Genomic DNA, 19851 nt, shown 5'->3' on the forward strand with positions numbered 1-19851 from the left:
TGACCTTATCATGTCACTTCCCTTGTACTTCACTCATTCTCATCAATCTTCTTTGAGTCATTAAAGGAGCACCTTGCCAAAGCTCAGGAAGCATACACTAGGCAAGCCAACAAGTCTCAAAGAGATGTCCATTACAAAGAAGGGGATTGGACGTATCTCCCGATCATGACACAAAGATTGAAGCAAGTCAGCAAGTGTTGTCCCAAGCTCTTGTTTCGAAGGTTTGGCTCTTTCCCGGTCATCAAAAAGATCAATCATGTCTACATGAAGCTAAAGATACTAAACAATTGTAGCATTTATATGGTAGTGATGTGTGGATGTAAGCTGATAAAAGGCCGGAGCACTTTTTCCCTCTTTAGGAGGTTTTTTTCCCAAGCATATATACGCACTCTTGAGTGTGTAAGTGACCTTATCATGTCACTTCCCTTGTACTTCACTCATTCTCATCAATCTACTTTGAGTGTTGTGCTTCCATCTATCTCTCCTTCCTTGTTGCATCTATGTATGTGTTACTACATTAATCTCGATTCTCCAGTCCAACAATTGGTATCACAACAAGTTCTCTTGGCTCTCACCCCCTTGTCATCTTCTCCTTGTGTTGCTCTTTTGATTGTCTCAAATTGAGCTATCCTCTTAGGTGGAGAAAATATACCATATAGTGTGTTGTTAACTATATTCACTGAATTTTTACGCGTTTCGGAGCGTTTTAAGCGTGTTTCGTGCTATAAGGTTTCCGCAAGCATCTTGAGGGATTGTATATTCGAACTGTTTTTGTTCGATTTTAGATTTTTTGCACATAAGCAGCAGCATTTGGTGTGCAGACAGTGACGTCGTCATCTTCGACATCGCATCTTGGAGCTTCTCTTCACAAACTTCAACATTATCATCGATTTCTGCATTCCTGCTAAGTATCATTCCCACACTCTACACTGCATTTTTTCATACACTTTGTGCAGGTTTCCATCGTCATCAATATTCTGCTGGCAACCATTTCAATTGCATTCAGTGGGCATTGGCAATACCTACAAGTAGTTGGGATATTTGCATTCGGTGTCGGAAATTAGTTATTTGCAAGCTGAATGGCAGGCAGTGATGTATTTAGGAGTCCGCTCACAATAAACTTGAAAGAACCAATTACCCATTATGGTCCTGTATGATACGCCATGTATTGGTCGCCAAAGCGCTTTCGAATGTTGTTATTGGCATTGAGACACGCCCTGTCTCGCCAGCACAACAGCATAGTATAGGTACTTTGGATGGTGATACAAGTTCCGATGTAAATATGGTGTCCGCCTTTGCACCTCCCATAGCAGAACAAGCTAGGTGGGAGACATAAGCACATGCATTAGTGGGAAAAGGAGCATTATTCCTCATATTCGCTCATGTAAAACTACGAAACATGCTTGGGATGCACTTGTTGCGCTTTACTAAGTGCGTGATGAGACACAAGTGGCCTACTTGCGTAAGCAGTTAGAGTCCGAGCATATGAATGAGGGAGATTAAATGGATGAGTTCTTCACAAGGACTAAAGATCTCAAGGGACAGCTAGCATGTATTGATGAGGCCTATCCAGACAGTTCTTTGGTATCTACTATTCTCACAGCTCTACCGAATTCATACGAAGGTTTTGCATCTACACTTCGGCTCATGACGAAGGGTAACCCCAATGCCCTTACTTTTGATGAGTTGGTTAAAGTGCTCTTGCAAGACAAGCAATCTTGACAAAACCGAACTAGTATGTGTGTCGAAGATCAGGCATTTGCTGCCAATCACAAAGGTAAAGCCAAAGCCTTTTCTCAGAGCGGCTATAAGCCAAAGACAGAATCAGCCCAATCTTCTGGAAAGGATGCCAAGAAAGGGAACGATAAGCCTCAGAAGAAAGGCAAATGCAACTTTTGTCGAAAGCCAAGCCATTACATCAATGAATGCAAAACAAGGCTGGAGAAGGAGAAGAAGAAAGAGTCAAGCATCGTCGTGGCTGATGCATCAACGAAAAGAAGGAGCCGGCGAACTATGCACAGGATGATTGGGCATTCATTGTGCACTGCAGTTATGATCCTCCTATCCATGATGTGTGTATGTCAGTGTGACAGATAAGCATGTCTAGTACTTTGATAGTGGTGCTAGCAAGCACATTACTTCTCAACGTGATTTTCCTTATTAAGTCTGCTCCTCAAGGAGGAACAGTCACATGTGCAAACGACTCCTCATATCCAGTAAAAGGAGTTGGTAAGGTTGTTCTCACTGCTGCAAATTGTGGGACAATCACTCTCTCAGAAGTCTTGTTTGTGCTAGGCATCAAAAAGAATTTCTTGTCAGTCTCTACCATTACTAGGGCAGGCCTAACGGTCAGAGTTATTGATGACATGTGAGCAGTTCATGACCGAAGTGATGGAGATATCACTATGGTATCTAGTACTTTAAGCCATGGGCTTTACAGGTTGGACAGGTAAGAGATATTGACACATAATGCTTGCTCAGTTACTACCACACGTGCTATGTGTGACGCAGAGCTATGGCATGCATGCTTTGGTCACTTGAACTTTGGTAGTTTGTTGCTCCTCAAAAGGCAAGAGATTGTGTCAAAGTTGCCAAAGCTTGAGACCCTCGTCAAACATGTACGTGAGGGGTGCATTTAGGCAAGATACAACGGGCATCGTTCCCGAAAGATGAATCACTTAGGGCTGTCCAAAAATTACAGCTTATACATAGTGATGTATGTGGTTCCATGGAGACACCATCAATTGGGGGATATCTCTACTTCGTGACTTTTATTAACGACTACTCCAAGCACACCTAGGTGTATCCATTGAAGACAAAATCAGAGGTTTTTACATGCTTTAAACACTTTGTTTCTATGGCTAAAAATAAGTCTGCATGTAAAGTTGGCACCCTTCAGACAAATCGAGGGGGAGGGGGGGGAGTATATATCAAAGGAGTTTCATGTATATATGACTGAAAGAGGCATAAAGCATCAATGCATAGTGCCTTTTACACCTCAGCAAAATGGTGTGGCTCAGAGGAAGAACAGATCTCCGACGGAGATGGCATGTTGCATGGTTAAAGGCTAGGATTGCCTCATATTTTTTGGTTGCTATCTCTCTCACTCTATCTATCTTTTCTCCACCACAATGGAGAATATCTTTCATCCCCCTTAGGGCTGTGTACTACTTACCATAACCCTAAGACCTATGGCCTTCGTTACATGCTACCAAATTTAGAACAAAAAAAGCTAACCACAAACATTTAGAACAAACCTCCCCTAATTAAAAACATTGCCCTATTTAAGAAGAATATATAGCAATTGTAAGTCTGTATTATTTCCCAAACTTAACAAAAACCAAAGTGCGATCTTGACTCTACGAGAATCTACTCACGAAGCTTCAAATTATCAACTCCATCATGCATGGCATAGACTACATGCTATGGCATCCCCACTCATGTCATCAGGACCCGAGAGTAAGGGCAGGTTTATGCATAAAGACATGTCACTATGATAGACATTTTCATAGTCAAATCACTAAATTAACTTTTTATCACTTCTCTGGAGATAAATGAGAGACTCAGCCATGATGAAAGCTAGCACTACGGTGCGCGCGCGCACACACACACACACGCACACACTCGCGCGCGCGATAGCTAGTTGGTCAATTGCAGCACTTCTGATAGAAACAATTAATATAAGCCAGCTGCCTGCAACTTGGACGAAGACTTCAAAAGAAATCTGCATGTCCACTAATTTGGGAAGGATAGCCTAATACCTGTACAACAAAGGTGTCTCGAGAAGCCAACCGTTTCACTGCTGCGGCAACAGATGCTGTGTCACGGCCCGAGGCAACCACCAATAATGGCCCCTCTCTACAATGCCCCATCAAAACCAAGGGCCTTCTTAGAAAAAACTAAAAATAAGATTACTCAATTTAACTCTAAAATAGAGTTTGCCTAAAACCTTACAATCTAAGTCTATATTCTAAGAAGTATGAACAAATACTTGAAAAAAGATGTTAGATTTACAACAAAAAAAAGCAACGTATTCCAAATACCTTTCAACATCCTGTCTCGCCAATGCTGCAATCTTCCTTGCATCGGCCTCAGGAACAAAAGTTGAAAACTCCTGATCTCTTAGAATGGGTACACCTTCAGTGCCTTTCACATGTTGAGACAATAGCAAGTACCTCAGATCTGATTGGATATGTTTGATTATACTATCAATCTTCTTGTGTATAACGACTGGCAACCACCTCAACCATCTATTATAGCCTCCTTTTGGACGAGTGACACGCTGCAGGAATTATAAACAGAGTTATTTACTTCACAAAAGAAAAAATCTCAAACTTTGTACAGAATTGGTCACTTTATTATAAAGGCCAGATAACTTATAATTTTGGCACCTGTAATTCAACTTACAGAATGGGCACCCCTTTTTGATGTATGAACCTGATTACTCCAAAAGGTGGACACATTTTGGCATTTGGGCATGTTTATGGTCCAGGACATGTAAAGCAAACTGTCACACAGGAAAGCCTGAGATGCTAGCTAGAGGGTTGGACGTTGGGTCGAAGCCATGCTGCCACGTCGCAAAGAAGGCTTGGGCTGTACGTAGTGCGACGGGGCTGACTGATGGGGGCAGGAAGGCAAGGAAAGCTGGGCGGAAGAAGGAAGGGGGGCCAAACAGAAGAGGCGGCGGCAGATCGGAAGGAGAGGGAAGTCGGGAGCTCAAAAGGGCAGAGGAGGAAGGAAGCACACGAGGGCGCCCGCAGGGGGGGGGGGGGGTTAGGCTGGAGTCGGGCGAAGGAAGAGGCAGGCTAGAATCAAGGGCACATTGCCTATTCCCTTGATTTGGTAGAAAGAGTGAATGCACAAGCTACACTTCTACCATCCACAATTGGTTCAAAATTTCTGAATACAAAAAAAAAAAATTTGATTGATATACATGCAAGCGACTAGAAGTCCCCCGACTGTGCGCCTGTCTTCGACACTGCCCAGCTACCCTCCACCCCTGCCTTTGCCATCACCCTTTGCTCTCGACATCACCCCTTCTGCCTGGTGTTCCTTTTGCCATCGCCCACTCTTCGAACCCATAGCTGAAGTTGCAGATGTCGCCTCCTGTCCCCACCCTCTCTTCCGCCTTGTGAGCCCCCGCCCCTTTGCGCTCACCCAACCTTCGCTAGCCTCCTGCCCCCCCTCCTCATCCTCTGTTTTAGCCCTTTCTCCCCCCTGCGCAACCCTCCAGCCTGTGCGCCGCCTCTTGTCCCGTCCTCTACGCCCCCTCAGCCTGCACAGTGCGCATCCCCCCCCCCCCCCCCCCCCCCCCCCCCGCCCGCGGGGGTGCGCACGCGTGCGGGGTCAGGTGCTTTCAGCTTTCGGGGTTATCTTATCTGTGGCAAGCTTCGGTATCTTCTGGTCTTGAACCCCCAAGAGCACTCCATGGCAGCCGCTCCGTCATCCCCGACTGAGGCCGTCGTCCCATCTGACCCGTTGGCTGGCGTCTCAGGCTTTCTTGTGACAATCTACTTTCCAAGTCCCACGAAGGAATACCTTCCTCCCCTCCCAGTAATAGGTGGTGCTATCGGGAGAGTGATCCCACCGCCGCTTCAGTCCTTGCACGGACAACTGGGATTCCATCCCTTTGTATTTGCATTGCCTCCCCAGACTCAGTGCCTCACACCATTTCGCTCCCCAATCTGCCGGGGGAAATCATTTTGCAGAGAGTTGAGTACTCTCGCCTCCTAGGCCAATGTTTCAATCTGTCGCTGGAAGGGACACCTCGCGAGAGTTTGTCCTCATCGACAGTCCAAGAGGCCACCTCCAGTTGTCCCCCCACCCGGCCCTAGCTCAGACCCCCCCGGGGGGTAGGTGGGACACAAGACCCCATGTACCAGAGCACCCCGCCCCAACCTCGGCTGAGACCGGCACAAATGAGTGGCAAACTGCTGGCCCGAGGTGGAACCACCAGCTGATTTTGATAGCAAAGTGGCGTTGATAGGCGCGCCAAGCTAGCAGGATCCAAGAGGATATGGTTGTGTCAGAGAACCATTTTGAACAGTTATCTCAACAGCCCCCCGATGGTGCTGGGTCCCCCTCAGTCCCTGCGAGGAACCCTATCCTCCTGGCAAGATCCAGGAGGATACGGTTGTGTCAAAGAACCATTTTGAACATTTATCTCAACAGCCCCCCTATACTTCTCTGCAACTGTTATCTTCTCAGCAGATGGTCAAGGGTCTTCCACCACTGAAACCCTCCCACTCCACCTATGCGGCTTGTCTTCATGGCAAGCAACACCGAGATGCCTTTCCTCACCAAGGCTACTCATTAGGCTTCTCATATTCTGGAGCTCATTCATATGGACCTGTGCAGCCCCATGTGGACTACTACCCAAGGAGGAGCCAGGTACTTTATGCTTATTATTGATGATTACTCACAAAGTTTGGATTTATCCCTTGGCAGAAAAATCTCAAGATTCCTCCCGTTTCCAAGAGTGGTGACTTTGGTGGAGAGTGCGACCACACAGAATGTTCAACAAGTCCGCTCCGTCAATGGAGGAGAATTCATCTCCAAAGCCTTCCATAATTTTTGTTCACAGAAAGGTATAAGCTCTAAATTTTCCACACCCGACACTCCTCAGTAGAATGGTGTGGTTGAACGCAAGAACAAGACTGTTTAGGAGATGGCCTATACCATGATCTTCCTCCCTCTTTCTGGGGAGAAGCTGTGAGCACTAATGTTTTCAACCGTTCTCCTACAAAGGCGGTTTCTCATATGACTCCAGAGGAGGTTTTACTGGACAGAAACCTTCCATCTCTCATTTCAGGGTTTTCGGTTGTGATGCCTATATATATACCTAGATGAATCCAAGAACATGCCCAAATTCACCTTTTAGGAACGTGCATGTTATATATTCATGGTAGTCAACCCACAAGACTATATAACTATCAACTCCATTATGCATAGTATGGACTAGATACTACAACATCCCCACTAACGTCATTAGTGCCCAATAGTGGGTGTAGAACTCTGTATCAAGATATGCTCTCACACACGCACTCCACACACACACACACACACACACATAAGAGCATATATTCACACAAAGGCCTTCGTACTGAGTTTCTGTCAAACCTCCAAAGATGATGCAGGGCAGACTCAACCATAATGAAGCCTAGCACTAAGGGAAGTAGCAAATAGAAAGAATTAGTACAACAAATAAGTAGTTGATAGGGTAAATGCACCGCTAAAGATAGAAAGAATAAGCACAATATCAACTGGCCACAACTCGGACGAAAACTTCACAATGTGATGCCTATGTTCATATCCTTGATTCTGACTGATCCAAATTTGATCCCAAGTCTAGGAAGTTCAAATTCCTTGGATATAGCTCTCATTCCAAAGCTTACAGATTATGGGATCCAGAGTTGCGATCCTTGGTGATTTCTCACAATGTTCACTTTGTTGAACGCTCCGATGATTCTTGCTCTCATCCCGAGCTTACCATTGAGGTCCCTTCTCCTTCCTCAGCCACCCCAACTCCTCCACCAACTTCTCCACCATCAACTTCTTTACCACCTACCTCTCCACCCCCACTTCCTCCTTCCCCGGCTTCTCCTCCTCCTGCTCCTGTGCAAAGAAGGATTGTCCCCATAGTTCATATCATACTCGTATAATTGGTGAAGCAAACGTTTGCTAACGTTTGCTAAAATGGCGTATGAAATTGGCCTATCATTCTTTCTTTCTTTTTTAATAAAAAATTTCAGACCTTTTTGCTGAACGTGACACCATGGCTGGTCTACACCCTGTAGGTACTAGACTCGGGCTATAAAGAACTTGGGCCTTAGGTTGGGCAGTGGGCAGAAAAAGCCCTACATTGTACCAATGTACTACTCATACTTATTAGTACATATAGTACATAGTATGTACTATGTACTATATGTACATAGTACTATGTACTATGTACTATATGTACATAGTACTATATAGTACATACTTATTAGTACATATAGTACATAGTATGTACTATGTACTACGCACATTCAAGTTTCAGCCTTCAACTTTCAACTTTCAAGTGCCAAACTGTCAATATTTTGGAGTCCCAACTCCCACATGCATATATAGCCCTAAATTTAAGGCCACCTATGAAACTTCACCACGAGCTGAATCATACTTTATCATACCTATCATTCTCCCTGATGTATGGCAGTATGAAACATATGATATGAACTATGATTGTCCCCAAGATTCCATGATGGCTAGAAACCACTGATTGTGATTTCATCTCTCCGATATGGAACTTCATCAGCTTGCTAATCCTTCAACACAATCTTTGACACAAGCACGAAGATTACAGCAGCTTCATCATTCTTGTAACCTCGCCCTAATGAGTATAGTGATATAGTCATACAAAGCCTACTATAGCTAAAGAGGCTCTTGCTCTTCCTAAGTGGCGAGCAGCCATGGAGTTCTAGATTGATTCCATTGAGAGGAATCGTACATAGGAGCTTGTGGAGTGGCCTCTGCATCAATAGGTCATTGGGGTCAAGTGGGTCTTTAAGACCAAGTTTCGTGCTGATGGATCTCTAGACAAACACAAAGCCAAATTGGTTGTGAAGGGGTTCTCTTAGATTGAGGGAGTGAATTATGAGGAAACTTTTGCCCCTACAACCAGATACACCACCATCCGGACAATTCTTGCTCTTTTTGCTCATGAGCACTGGCCACTTTACCAAATGGATGTCAAGTCTACCTTTCTTAACGGTGACCTACATGAGGAGGTGTATGTTGAACAACCTCAAAGTTTTCAGGTTCCTGGACATGAGGGTTAAGGTGTACAAACTGCACAAAGCCCTTTATGGTTTGAAACAAGCACCTAGGGCGTGGTATGATAAGATTGATGCATTATTTCTTTCCCTTGGATTCCAAAGATGCTTTGCACACACCGATCTCTATGTCTTTGCTCAGGATGCTTTGCTCTATTTGATTGTCTTATATGTTGATGATTTATTGATCACTCGCTCACATCTTACCAAGACTGAACAGCTCCGATCAGATTTATCTCTCACCTTTGAGATGATTGATTTAGGACTTCTCCATTGCTTTCTTGGAATGGAGGTCTATCAGTCTTTTGATGGAGTGTTTCTTAGCTAGTACAGATATTTGCAGCAGCTCTTGTAGACATTTGGGATGACCAAGTGCCATCCAATTTCTTGTCCAATGGATCCCAACTCCAAGCTCTCTCGTGATGATACCTCTCCCCTCTTCAAGGACAGTACACAGCACCAGAGGCTTGTTGGTTCTCTTATTTATTTGACTTACACCAAGCCAGATATTTCTTATAGTGTCAATGTTGTCAACCTGTTTTCTTTCGCTCCTCAACATTTTTAGGCCGCTCAAAGGTTATTGCTTCACTCTTGGTTCTGGTCTTGTTTCCTGGAGATCCAAGAAGCACAATACAGCTTCATTATCTTCTATTGAGGCTGAGTACCGTGCTTATTTGGATACCTATTGTGAGTTGTTATGGTTGACCAATCTTGATGTACTCTCGGATTCTCCGATCCGTATTCTTACGGACAGACAGAGTGCTTTGGCATTGGCTCGAGCTTCATCCTTTCAAGGCAAGATCAAACATATTAAGGTCCACTTTCACTTCATTCATGACATGGTCGCCAACGGCATCATTACACTAGAGTATTGTCCTTCTCAGGACAACCTTGCGAATCTCTTCACCAAAACTCTTCCTCCAAATACTATCGATCAGCTCCTTACCCATATGGGAGTCAGACTCCCGTGCTAGAGCTGAGAGAAGGTGTTGGACATGTCATCTCTGTCACCAATTGGCCGACCATTCGGTCCATCTCCAGTTTTTGTGTCTTGTTCACTTGAGGCCAGGCCGGTGTCTCATGTGAAGAGGCCAGTATTTTGCTGACATGGACGGGAGCCAGACTGGTGCCACCCGTGTATGACCTAGATTGTGTTCTATCCATGGGATTGTCACGCCATGGAAGAGCCAGTATTCAAGCCGTGTCTTGCCTATGGGATTGTCACTCCATAGGGAGGCTCGTGCCTCGAACTGTGTCTTACCTATGGGATTGTCACTCCATAGGTTTATGTTTTACGTCGTGCCATTTTTGTGCCGACAGATATTTTGTACTTGTTCCATGAACGGGAGATATGTCAATGATACTATTTGCACATGCACTCATGTTTTGCATGTTTGAAACTGTTTTCGCATGACTTGTATTTTTGTGTTTGCCTGCTTGACGTGTCACTTACTGAGCGGGGACGCCTGCCAGTGAGTCGTGAAGTCTGCTCTGTCTTCTGACGAGTTTTGGTGCATGTGAATAGGTGGTAAGTATATTGCACATGTTAGTTTAATACTTTAATCTCTAACCTTTTGATTTATAAGGTTGTATGTTCACATACACTTAAAAGTGGGCACCCACTTAGGGGCCAAGGTGGGGAGCCTGTGTGTGTGGGGGTGGGTGCATGGTCACCTAACCACACCCCCTTGGAACTAGCCACCCACATGCAAACGTGGGGAGCCAGCCAACAAAATAGTTTAAACTCCACTCTAATTTTTATAAAAAGAAGCCACCACCTCCATCGTAGACCACCGGCGATCGCTTCCAACATCTTTTTGTAAGAGAAAACAAGCCGGCGATTTCTGGTGCATGCTCAAGTCGGGTGCAACCCCACAAGTGGCTATGTGCTCTTCCATATAGGCTGCACAAGACTGCTGTCTCTTCAGCAGGTGGAAGGCCACGTTTCTGTTCCAATCAGACTGCAGCCAGGCGCCTCTGTTTCAGACGGCTGGTGCCTGCGCTGGTTATTCAACAGGGCTGCCCACTATCTACAGGCGGCTGCTCATACAACCAGGCGGTTCCTCCACGCTGCAGCCAGGCGTCTCCTCCCTTGCAAGCGGGTGCTCCTCCTCTCACAGCAGGCGGCTGTGGCCTTTGTATGGAGCTGTGTTTTGCATACTGACGCCTCCTCCACTTCAGTACGGCTGCGCCTCTTCCTCTCATCAACGTGCGCCTCTGTACCCTATGCATGCGGTTGTACTGGTCTTGGTGGCTGCACTAAGTTCTCTTACAAGGCGGCTGTGCCATCTCAAACAAGGTGGCTGCTTCTTCTGTCCAGCAGGCTGCAAGTGACCTTCTCCTATACATCTAGTAGCTGTGTTCCTACAGCAAGGCATTACATCTCCTAAGGCGACGGCTCCATCTCCTTTTTGCAAAAGGTTGCACTTCTTTTCCATTGGTGGCTACAAAAGGACTTTACACCTCCTAGGTGGCTACACCTTCTACATAGACTTCTACATAGACACATCCGGGTATCGGTATTCCATCTGTTATTCAGAAGTAAGTGAATTTTCAGATTTAAGTAAAGTATTTTGTGATAAATCTGATAAGAGACTCTCTCTCCACGGCAACACCCATTCGGTGCCGAGTAGTCCAAGCTATAGGAGAACCTCGGTCCAAAGGTGCTGAGATCGGGAGAGCCAGGCGTTAGTACGAGAGCGCCTCTTTGTGCGTGGTCTTGGAACACCATGGGACGCTCTTCGCGGAGTCCAGTGAAAGCACAGGACCGTAGAGATTGGACCACGCTAGTGGTCGTTCTGCTTCGAATATCTACTTCGAGCCTATTTGTTTGGTACTGTATTCATCTTGTACATGGACATCATCTGGTTCTTGGAACCCATGGAGCATTGTATTTGTTAAATACTCCCAATAAATATATCATATATTGAGGGGGGGATCGGCCCGTTCCGGCCCCAGTGCTGGTGTCCATTTATCTCATTTCATTTCATTTCAATTTCAAGTTGTTATTAAGTTGTCCATTTCAAATTGTGGTATTAAGTTGTGCTATTACACGTGTGGGTGTCCAACGGAGTCTTTCCCACTTGACGGCATCGGTTTCATTGGTATCAGAGCACGGTTGTTTCCCTCTTCCTAGTGGGGAAACGAACCTGTGTACTGGACACCCCGCTTCTAGCACACTAACACAATGGACAGCCAAGGCAACCCTTTGGAAGTGCCTAATTCGAGGGGTCCATCTAGTGCCTCTCGTGGTTCTCATGCTCTGCGAGGAAGGCACAAGTCCCTTGAAAGGGTTAATGATAGTGAATCAAAGGGTCAACTATCTCCAGGAAAGACAGTCATGCTTGAACAAGAGCCTGATGCAATGAGGGCTGAAATGGAACATATGAGAAAACTTTTGCAGGCATAAGAGCAAGAGTTAAAATTTTTGCATGAAGATCCCCATGTACAAAGTGCCATTGAAGCTAGGAAAGCTGATGCAATGGTAGATGTAACTTTTGAGTCCATGGCACGGGAAGTGGGCAAGAAGCCAAGGGAGTTGGCACTTGCCTACCTCCTCCGCAAAGGTGACATCAAAGAGGGAGACGACGGAGAGCTGAAATTCATAAATCCACCTCACTTGAAGCATGGAGATCCCGCATCTCAAAGGCTGAGGTCTTTTATGCAAAAAGAAGAGGTGACAGTCACCTCTCGACATGCATCTTCTCCACAAGGCACAAAACCTGACAGGTATAGGTATGCTAGTGCTCACGGAGGGCATGAAAGTCACATGCATTCAAGACATGTATCTCATGGTAAGGGTGACAGGTCTCCCACTAGAAAAATTTTGCCTTCTGAGTTGTCTCATGGAGAGACAATGCCTTATGCAGGAAAGTCACATGCATCTGAGTTTCAAGTTCGTGGAGCACATGCCACCGTGCCTCATGAAACTTCTATGACGGCCCATGGAGCCCATGCAGATAGGGCTGCCCCGTTGGATAAGGGGAAAAGAAAAAGAGAAGACCATGAGCCTCGTGCCAGGAAGCTCAAGGAATTTAAAGCAGGTGACAAATCTGTCAAGTTTGATGTTTTTCATGGAGAACATGATGCTTCTAAAGTATTAGCATTTGTGGCACAGTTCGACATTGCCTTTAGCGATGAGGACTTCACTGAGAAGTCAAAAGTACGCCGTGCTAGCATGTTTTTGAAAGGAACCGCTGCTCATTGGTGGATCACTGAAAAGATCACCAAGGATCCCATTTGCACCTGGAAGGAATTTAAGGATAGATTCTATGCTCAGTTTTTGCCACCAAATGCGGAGCAAACTCTCACTCAAAAGTGGGACAGGCTGGAGCAAAGAGATAATGAAAGCGTGCAACAATATGTCAACAAGTTTTGGAAAGTGGTTGGAAGTAACTCCCTTTATGCAAATCACTGAGGATGAAAGAAAGAAGAAGTTTCGCTCTGGACTGCAACCAGCATATCGTTCGGGCATTGAATTGCACCCGAAACATACTTTGCAACAGCTCACAGCTTCTGCTCTTGCTACGGAGCAATTGGTGCTCAAAATTAAGCAGGATCAAGGCGGTCCAAAGGGGAAAGACAAGGCTGTCCCAAATCTGCAAAAGGGTGGACAGCCACCTGAAAAGAACTTCCGGGAGACCCACAAGGGTGGTAAAGCTGAAAATACCACATCTAAAGATCAGGGCCCAAGGAAGAACAAATTCGGCGTAACCCCGGAGCAAAGAGAGCAATATGCCAAGGATGGAAAAATGCTTTTCTTGAGGTAGCAAAGACCACATGTTTCGACAATGCCCAGATCGCAAACCAAAGCACGAGGACAAGCAGACTGATGTGCAAGGAAATACAAGTCATGATGCAAAAGAGCGGATGGTATGCAAGGCTTGGGGACAAATCAAGGATCAGCCCGCCTTATTCATGTTTGATGACTGTGCAACCGATAACTTCATCTCTATGCAAACGGCAGCTGCATTGGGTATTGAGGTTGAGAACATGGGACCTCAGATTGAAGCCGAAGCTACATTTGTTGGAAAAGAGGTGCAGGTTACCCCATTGATAGGGAAGTTGCACATACACATCCAGGGCTACCTTAATAATGAACATTTCCTAGTTGCTCCACTAAATGGATGTGATGTATTGTTGGACAAGCCGTGGCATCATAGGCTTGAGCCCCGCAAAGAATACAAGACCAATATGATTTCTTTTATGCATAAAGGCCGCATGCATTTTATTGATGCTGGCAAAGAAGGGGATTCCATCCCACTTGTATCACACATCCAAATTAATAAAGCAATGAAAAAGAGTCTTTCTACGTACTTGGTTTTGTTCGTGATAGCCTTGTACCAAATCATCAAAATGTGGATGCTATGACTAATGATAGGCTGAATTTTCTTCATGCATTCAACAACTGTTTTGCTGATTCATTGCCACGTGAATTACCTCCCCAAAGGCCCAAAGATCATCGCATAGATCTTGTGCCAGGTAGTTCTCCACCTAACAAACCCGCATACCAAGTGAGTGCTGCACAACAAGAAGAGATCATGAAGCAGGTAAACGAGCTTTTAGAGAAAGGTTTGGTTCAGCCCAGTTCCTCACCTTACTGCTCTCCTGTACTTCTTGTTCAAAAGAAGGATGGATCATTCCGCATGTGTGTGGACTATAGAGCTTTAAACAAGCTTACCATCAAGAACAGATTTCCAATTCCGCGAATTGATGATATTTTGGATAAGCTTGATGGATCGGCTTGTTTTAGCAGACTTGACCTGAAGAGTGGTTATCACCAGATACGAGTGGTGCCACAAGATGTCCATAAAACTACATTCAGGACAGCCTTCGGATTATATGAATTTTTGGTAATGCCTTTTGGTCTCACCAATGCTCCTGCTACTTTTAATCATATGATGGATAGGATATTCCGACCCCATCGCAAATTCACAGGAGTATTCTTTGATGATATCTTGGTTTTCTCCAAGAATGAGCAAGAACACAGAACTCATTTGGTCACAGTGTTCGAAGAGTTGCGGAACCATAAACTTTTCATTAATGCCAAGAAAAGTGAGTCCTTCCTTTCAGAGATACATTATCTGGGTCATATTGTATCCAAAGATGGAGTTACAATGGATCCTGCAAAGATAGAGACCATTCGGAATTGGCCCGAATTGCAAAACGTACATCAAGTACGTAGTTTTCTGGGATTATGTTCGTATTATAGGCGTTTCATCAGGCATTTTGCTATGATAGCCACTCCTCTACATGATCTCACAAAGAAGAAAATCACTTTCAAATGGACTTCAAAAGAACAGGATGCTTTCTTGTAGCTCAAGCATGCCATTATATGTGGTCCAGTATTAATTGTTCCCGACTTACACAAGTCATTCGTAGTTGAATGTGATGCTTGTGGTGATTGTATAGGAGCTGTCCTAAATCAAGAAGGACATGCAGTTGCATACAAGAGCCGTCGTTTGCATGATGCTGAGCTTCATATGGATATCTATGAGAAAGAGCTCTTGGCTGTAATTCATGCCTTAAAGATTTGGAAACATTATCTTCTTGGGGTTGAATTTGTAGTCAAGACAGATCATCAAAGCTTGAGATATTTTCTATCTCAAACAAAGCTTTCGGAGAAGCAGATGAGAATGGCAAACTTTCTTTCCATGTTTCATTTTCAAATTGTACATACTCCAGGAAAGAAAAATGTGGTGGCCGATGCACTATCCAAGAGGCCTTACGTAGCTGCAGTCTCAGTGGCCTCTCATGGAGACTTATCTGCTATGAGAGATTTGTATCATCTTGAATGCTGATTTTTGCCATATATGGACTGATTTGATGGCTGGTCATTCACATGCCTCTTATGCTATCAACGAGGGTTATCTTATGAAGGATAATTGCCTATGTGTGGTAAAGGATTTGCGTCCAAAGGTTATGGAGGAATGTCACGCTCCACCTTATGCTGGTCATAGAGGTATTATGCCTACTACACGCATGATTCAGAGATATTTCTTTTGGCCAAGCATGCGTAAAGACATTGAGGCTTATGTACGTGCATGTATTACTTGCCAAAAGGTGAAATTTGATAGGCAAAAACCTCAAGGTTTGCTTCAGCCTTTGCCTATTCCCTCGCAACCTTGGGAAAGTATTACTATGGATTTTATTATGGACTTGCCTAGATCCCAGCATGGGAATGATGCTGTTTGGAACATTGTGGACAGGTTTAGCAAGCAAGCTCATTTCTTGCCCGTCAAGAAAACCATTAAAGCTTATCATATGGTAAAGCTTTTTCTTGCTAATATTTTCAAGCATCATGGTATGCCTAAATCCATTGTTGGGAATAAAGATCCCAGGACTACAAGCCTCTTTTGGAGGGCTTTATTTGATAATATGGGTACTAAACTTGAGTTTTCATCAGCTTATCATCCCCAAACGGATGGCCAAAGTGAAGCTGCAAATTCAGCCGTGTTGGATTTATTGAAATGTTATGTGGCAGAACAAAAGACTGCATGGGAGAAGTATCTTCCACTTGTTGAGTTTGCCTACAACAATACGATCCATGCCTCCACGGGAAAGGCTCCGTTTGAGATTATTTATGGCAAAGTGGTATTGCCACCCATCCTTCGTACAAAGGATGAAATTTTTGCAACTGATGAATATGTTCGTGACTTGGATGTAGCCTTTGGTCATATGCGGACAGCCATTACAAGATCACAAGATAAGCATAAAATGGCTGCTGACAAGCATAGAAGGGACATGGAAGTCAAAGAAGGTGATTGGGTTTTGCTGAAATTTGAGAAAGCTAGGCTTAGGAAGAGGCCAGGACGAGAAGGATCGTATCCTAAGCTTTCTCCTCGCTATTATGGACCCTTCAAGGTGATTCAGAAGATCAATGAAGTGTCCTACAGGCTTGCTTTACCTAGTCACTGGAAGATTCACAATGCTTTTCATGTGAGTCTATTTCGGAAATATGTGGGGCCAGATCCTGATGAGCCTGTCACAGAAGATCCGCCAAAGATTGAAGAGCTTGAGGAGATCCTCCAGCCAGAACAGATTGTTTTTCACAAGGAGAGAAAGCTACCTGCAGGAAAGCTTTCCACGAGATACCTTGTGAAGTTTAAGAATTATTTGCCTATTGATGCCAAGTGGGTAAATGAGCACTATTTTGTTGATTACCCACAGTTGTTGCAGGCATATCTTGAGGCTTTTTAGTTGAGGACAACTCTTTAGAAGCCCGAGGGGATGTCACCAATTGGCCGACCATTTGGTCCATCTCCAGTTTTTGTGTCTCGTTCACTTGAGGCCAGGCCGGTGTCTCATGTGAAGAGGCCAATATTTTGCTGACATGGACGGGAGCCAGACTGGTGCCACCCGTGTGTTAGCAGGAAGGTGTCGTATGGACGGGAGCCAGACTGGTGCCACCCATGTATGACCTAGACTGTGTTCTATCCATGGGATTGTCACGCCATGGAAGAGCCAGTATTCAAGCCGTGTCTTGCCTATGGGACTGTCACTCCATAGGGAGGCTCGTGCTTGGAACTGTGTCTTACCTATGGGATTGTCACTCCATAGGAAGACCAGGATTTATGTTTTACGTCGTGCCATTTTTGTGCCGACAGATATTTTGTACTTGTTCCATGAACGGGAGATATGTCAACGATACTATTTGCACATGCAATCATGTTTTGCATGTTTGAAACTGTTTTCGCATGACTTGTATTTTTGTGTTTGCCTCCTTGACGTGTCACTTACTGAGCGGGACATCTGCCAGTGAGTCATGAAGTTTGCTCTGTCTTCTGACGAGTTTTGGTGCATGTGAACAGGTGGTAAGTATATTGCACATGTTAGTTTAATACTTTAATCTCTAACCTTTTGATTTATAAGGTTGTATGTTCACATACACTTAAAAGTGGGCACCCACTTAGGGGCCAAGGTGGGGAGCCACACTTAGGTTGTGTGTGTGTGGGGGTGGGTGCATGGTCACCTACCCACACCCCCTTGGAACTGGCCACCCACATGCAAACGTGGGGAGCCAGCCAACAAAATTTTTTAAACTCCACTCTAATTTTTATAAAAAGAAGCCACCACCTCCATCGTAGACCACCGGCGATCGCTTCCAACATCTTTTCGTAAGAGAAAACAAGCCGGCGATTTCTGGTGCATGCTCAGGTCGGCTGCAACCCCACAAGTGGCTATGTGCTCTTCCATATAGGCTGCACAAGACTGCTGTCTCTTCAGCAGGCGGAAGGCCACGTTTCTGTTCGAATCAGACTGCAGCCAGGCGCCTCTGTTTCAGACGGCTGGTGCCTGCGCTGGTTATTCAGCAGGGCTGTCCACTATCTACGAGCGGCTGCTCATACAACCAAGCGGTTCCTCCACGCTGCAGCCAGGCGTCTCCTCCCTTGCAAGCGGGTGCTCCTCCTCTCACAGCAGGCGGCTGTGGCCTTTGTATGGAGCTGTGTTTTGCATACTGACGCTCCTCCACTTTAGTGCAGCTGCGCCTCTTCCTCTCATCAGCGTGCGCCTCTGTACCCTATGCAGGCGGTTGTACTGGTCTTGGTGGCTGCGCTAAGTTCTCTTACAAGGCGGCTGTGCCATCTCAACAAGGTGGCTGCTTCTTCTGTCCACCAGGCTGCAGGTGACTGTGCGCCTCCATCACCTCCACCAGGCTGCCTTTTCTCCACTGTAGCCAGGCGACTATGTATTGGTTGCTCTTCCACGCCTCTTTAGGCTGAGCCACCTTCTCCTATACATCTGGTAGCTGTGTTCCTACAGCGAGGCGTTACCTCTCCTAAGGCGACGGCTCCATCTCCTTTTTGCAAAAGATTGCACTTCTTTTCCATTGGTGGCTACAAGAGGACTTTACACCTCCTAGGTGGCTACACCTTCTACATAGACACATCCGGGTATTGGTATTCCATCTGTTATTCACAAGTAAGTGAATTTTCAGATTTAAGTAAAGTATTTTATGATAAATTTGATAAGAGACTCTCTCTCCACGGCAACACCCATTCGGTTCCGGGTAGTCCAAGCTATTGGAGAACCTCAGTACAAAGGTGCTGAGATCGGGAGAGCCAGGCGTTAGTACGAGAGCGCCTGTTTGTGCGTGGTCTTGGAACACCAGTGGGGCGCTCTCCGCGGAGTCCAGTGAAAGCACAGGACCGTAGAGATTGGACCACGCTAGTGGTCGTTCTGCTTCGAATATCTACTTCAAGCCTATTTGTTTGGTACTGTATTCATCTTGTACATGGACATCATCTGGTTCTTGGAACCCATGGAGCATTGTATTTGTTAAATACTCCCAATAAATATATTATATATTGAGGGGGGGGTCGGCCCGTTCCGACCCCAGTGCTGGTGTCCATTTATCTCATTTCATTTCATTTCAATTTCAAGTTGTTATTAAGTTGTCCATTTCAAATTGTGGTATTAAGTTGTGCTATTACGTGTGTGGGTGTCCAACGGAGTCTTTCCCACTGGACGGGATTGGTTTCAATCTCCAACCCATTTTACTTCGTTTTATGCCACTTTTTATCCAGATATTTATCTAATATAATTAGGAATTTTTCCCATATTTTTTAGCTATTTTATAGCTTAGTTTTAGGCTTTTTTAGGCATTTTACCGTTTGTCCAAATTAGTAGCTTTTTTGCTACAACAGACTGGCTCTCCAGACATGTATATAAGCATGGACATTGTTCATTCATAATTCATTCAATATTTTCAGTTCTTGGCTCAAGTGTTGGATCAATCTTGACTGTCTCCTTTCTCTTGTTTGATCTCTACTTGCTTCCGCTTCATATTCACATATTCTCACAAGAAACGTCCATGACACTATGTACTTCATTCTTCCAAGCTCAATAAACATTATTTGAGGGAGGGACCGGCCTTTCTGATTCATTGTGTGTCTCTTGTCAATTCAGCAAATTACATCTTGTATTGTGATGTTGTTCATTAAATTTTGGTGTATTTAAGTGTACTGATTAGCATTGTGTTCAACCAAACATTCCACACCAAACGGTGGAATTACATTGGTATCAGAGCATACAATTCTCT

The 19851-nt window shown here is 44.9% G+C and overlaps 1 protein-coding gene across 2 annotated transcripts in view; it reads right to left on the reverse strand.

The window, feature by feature from the left end:
- Positions 1–19851, reverse strand: part of LOC147624635 (mitochondrial fission protein ELM1-like) — an 89468-nt gene that overhangs the window by 39337 nt on the left and 30280 nt on the right. For both annotated transcript variants that reach the window (XM_086819654.1, XM_086819653.1), the window contains exons 2-3: positions 4044–4282; positions 3762–3858 (exon numbers count right to left, since the gene is read on the reverse strand). In XM_086819654.1, coding sequence (XP_086675780.1) covers positions 3762–3858; positions 4044–4282 — 336 coding nt within the window. The remainder of the gene's footprint in view (positions 1–3761; positions 3859–4043; positions 4283–19851) is intronic.

Source organism: Cibotium barometz, chromosome 25 (genome assembly GCF_041138505.1).
Source record: "Cibotium barometz isolate CiBa-2024 chromosome 25, ASM4113850v1, whole genome shotgun sequence".
NCBI lineage: Eukaryota > Viridiplantae > Streptophyta > Polypodiopsida > Cyatheales > Cibotiaceae > Cibotium > Cibotium barometz.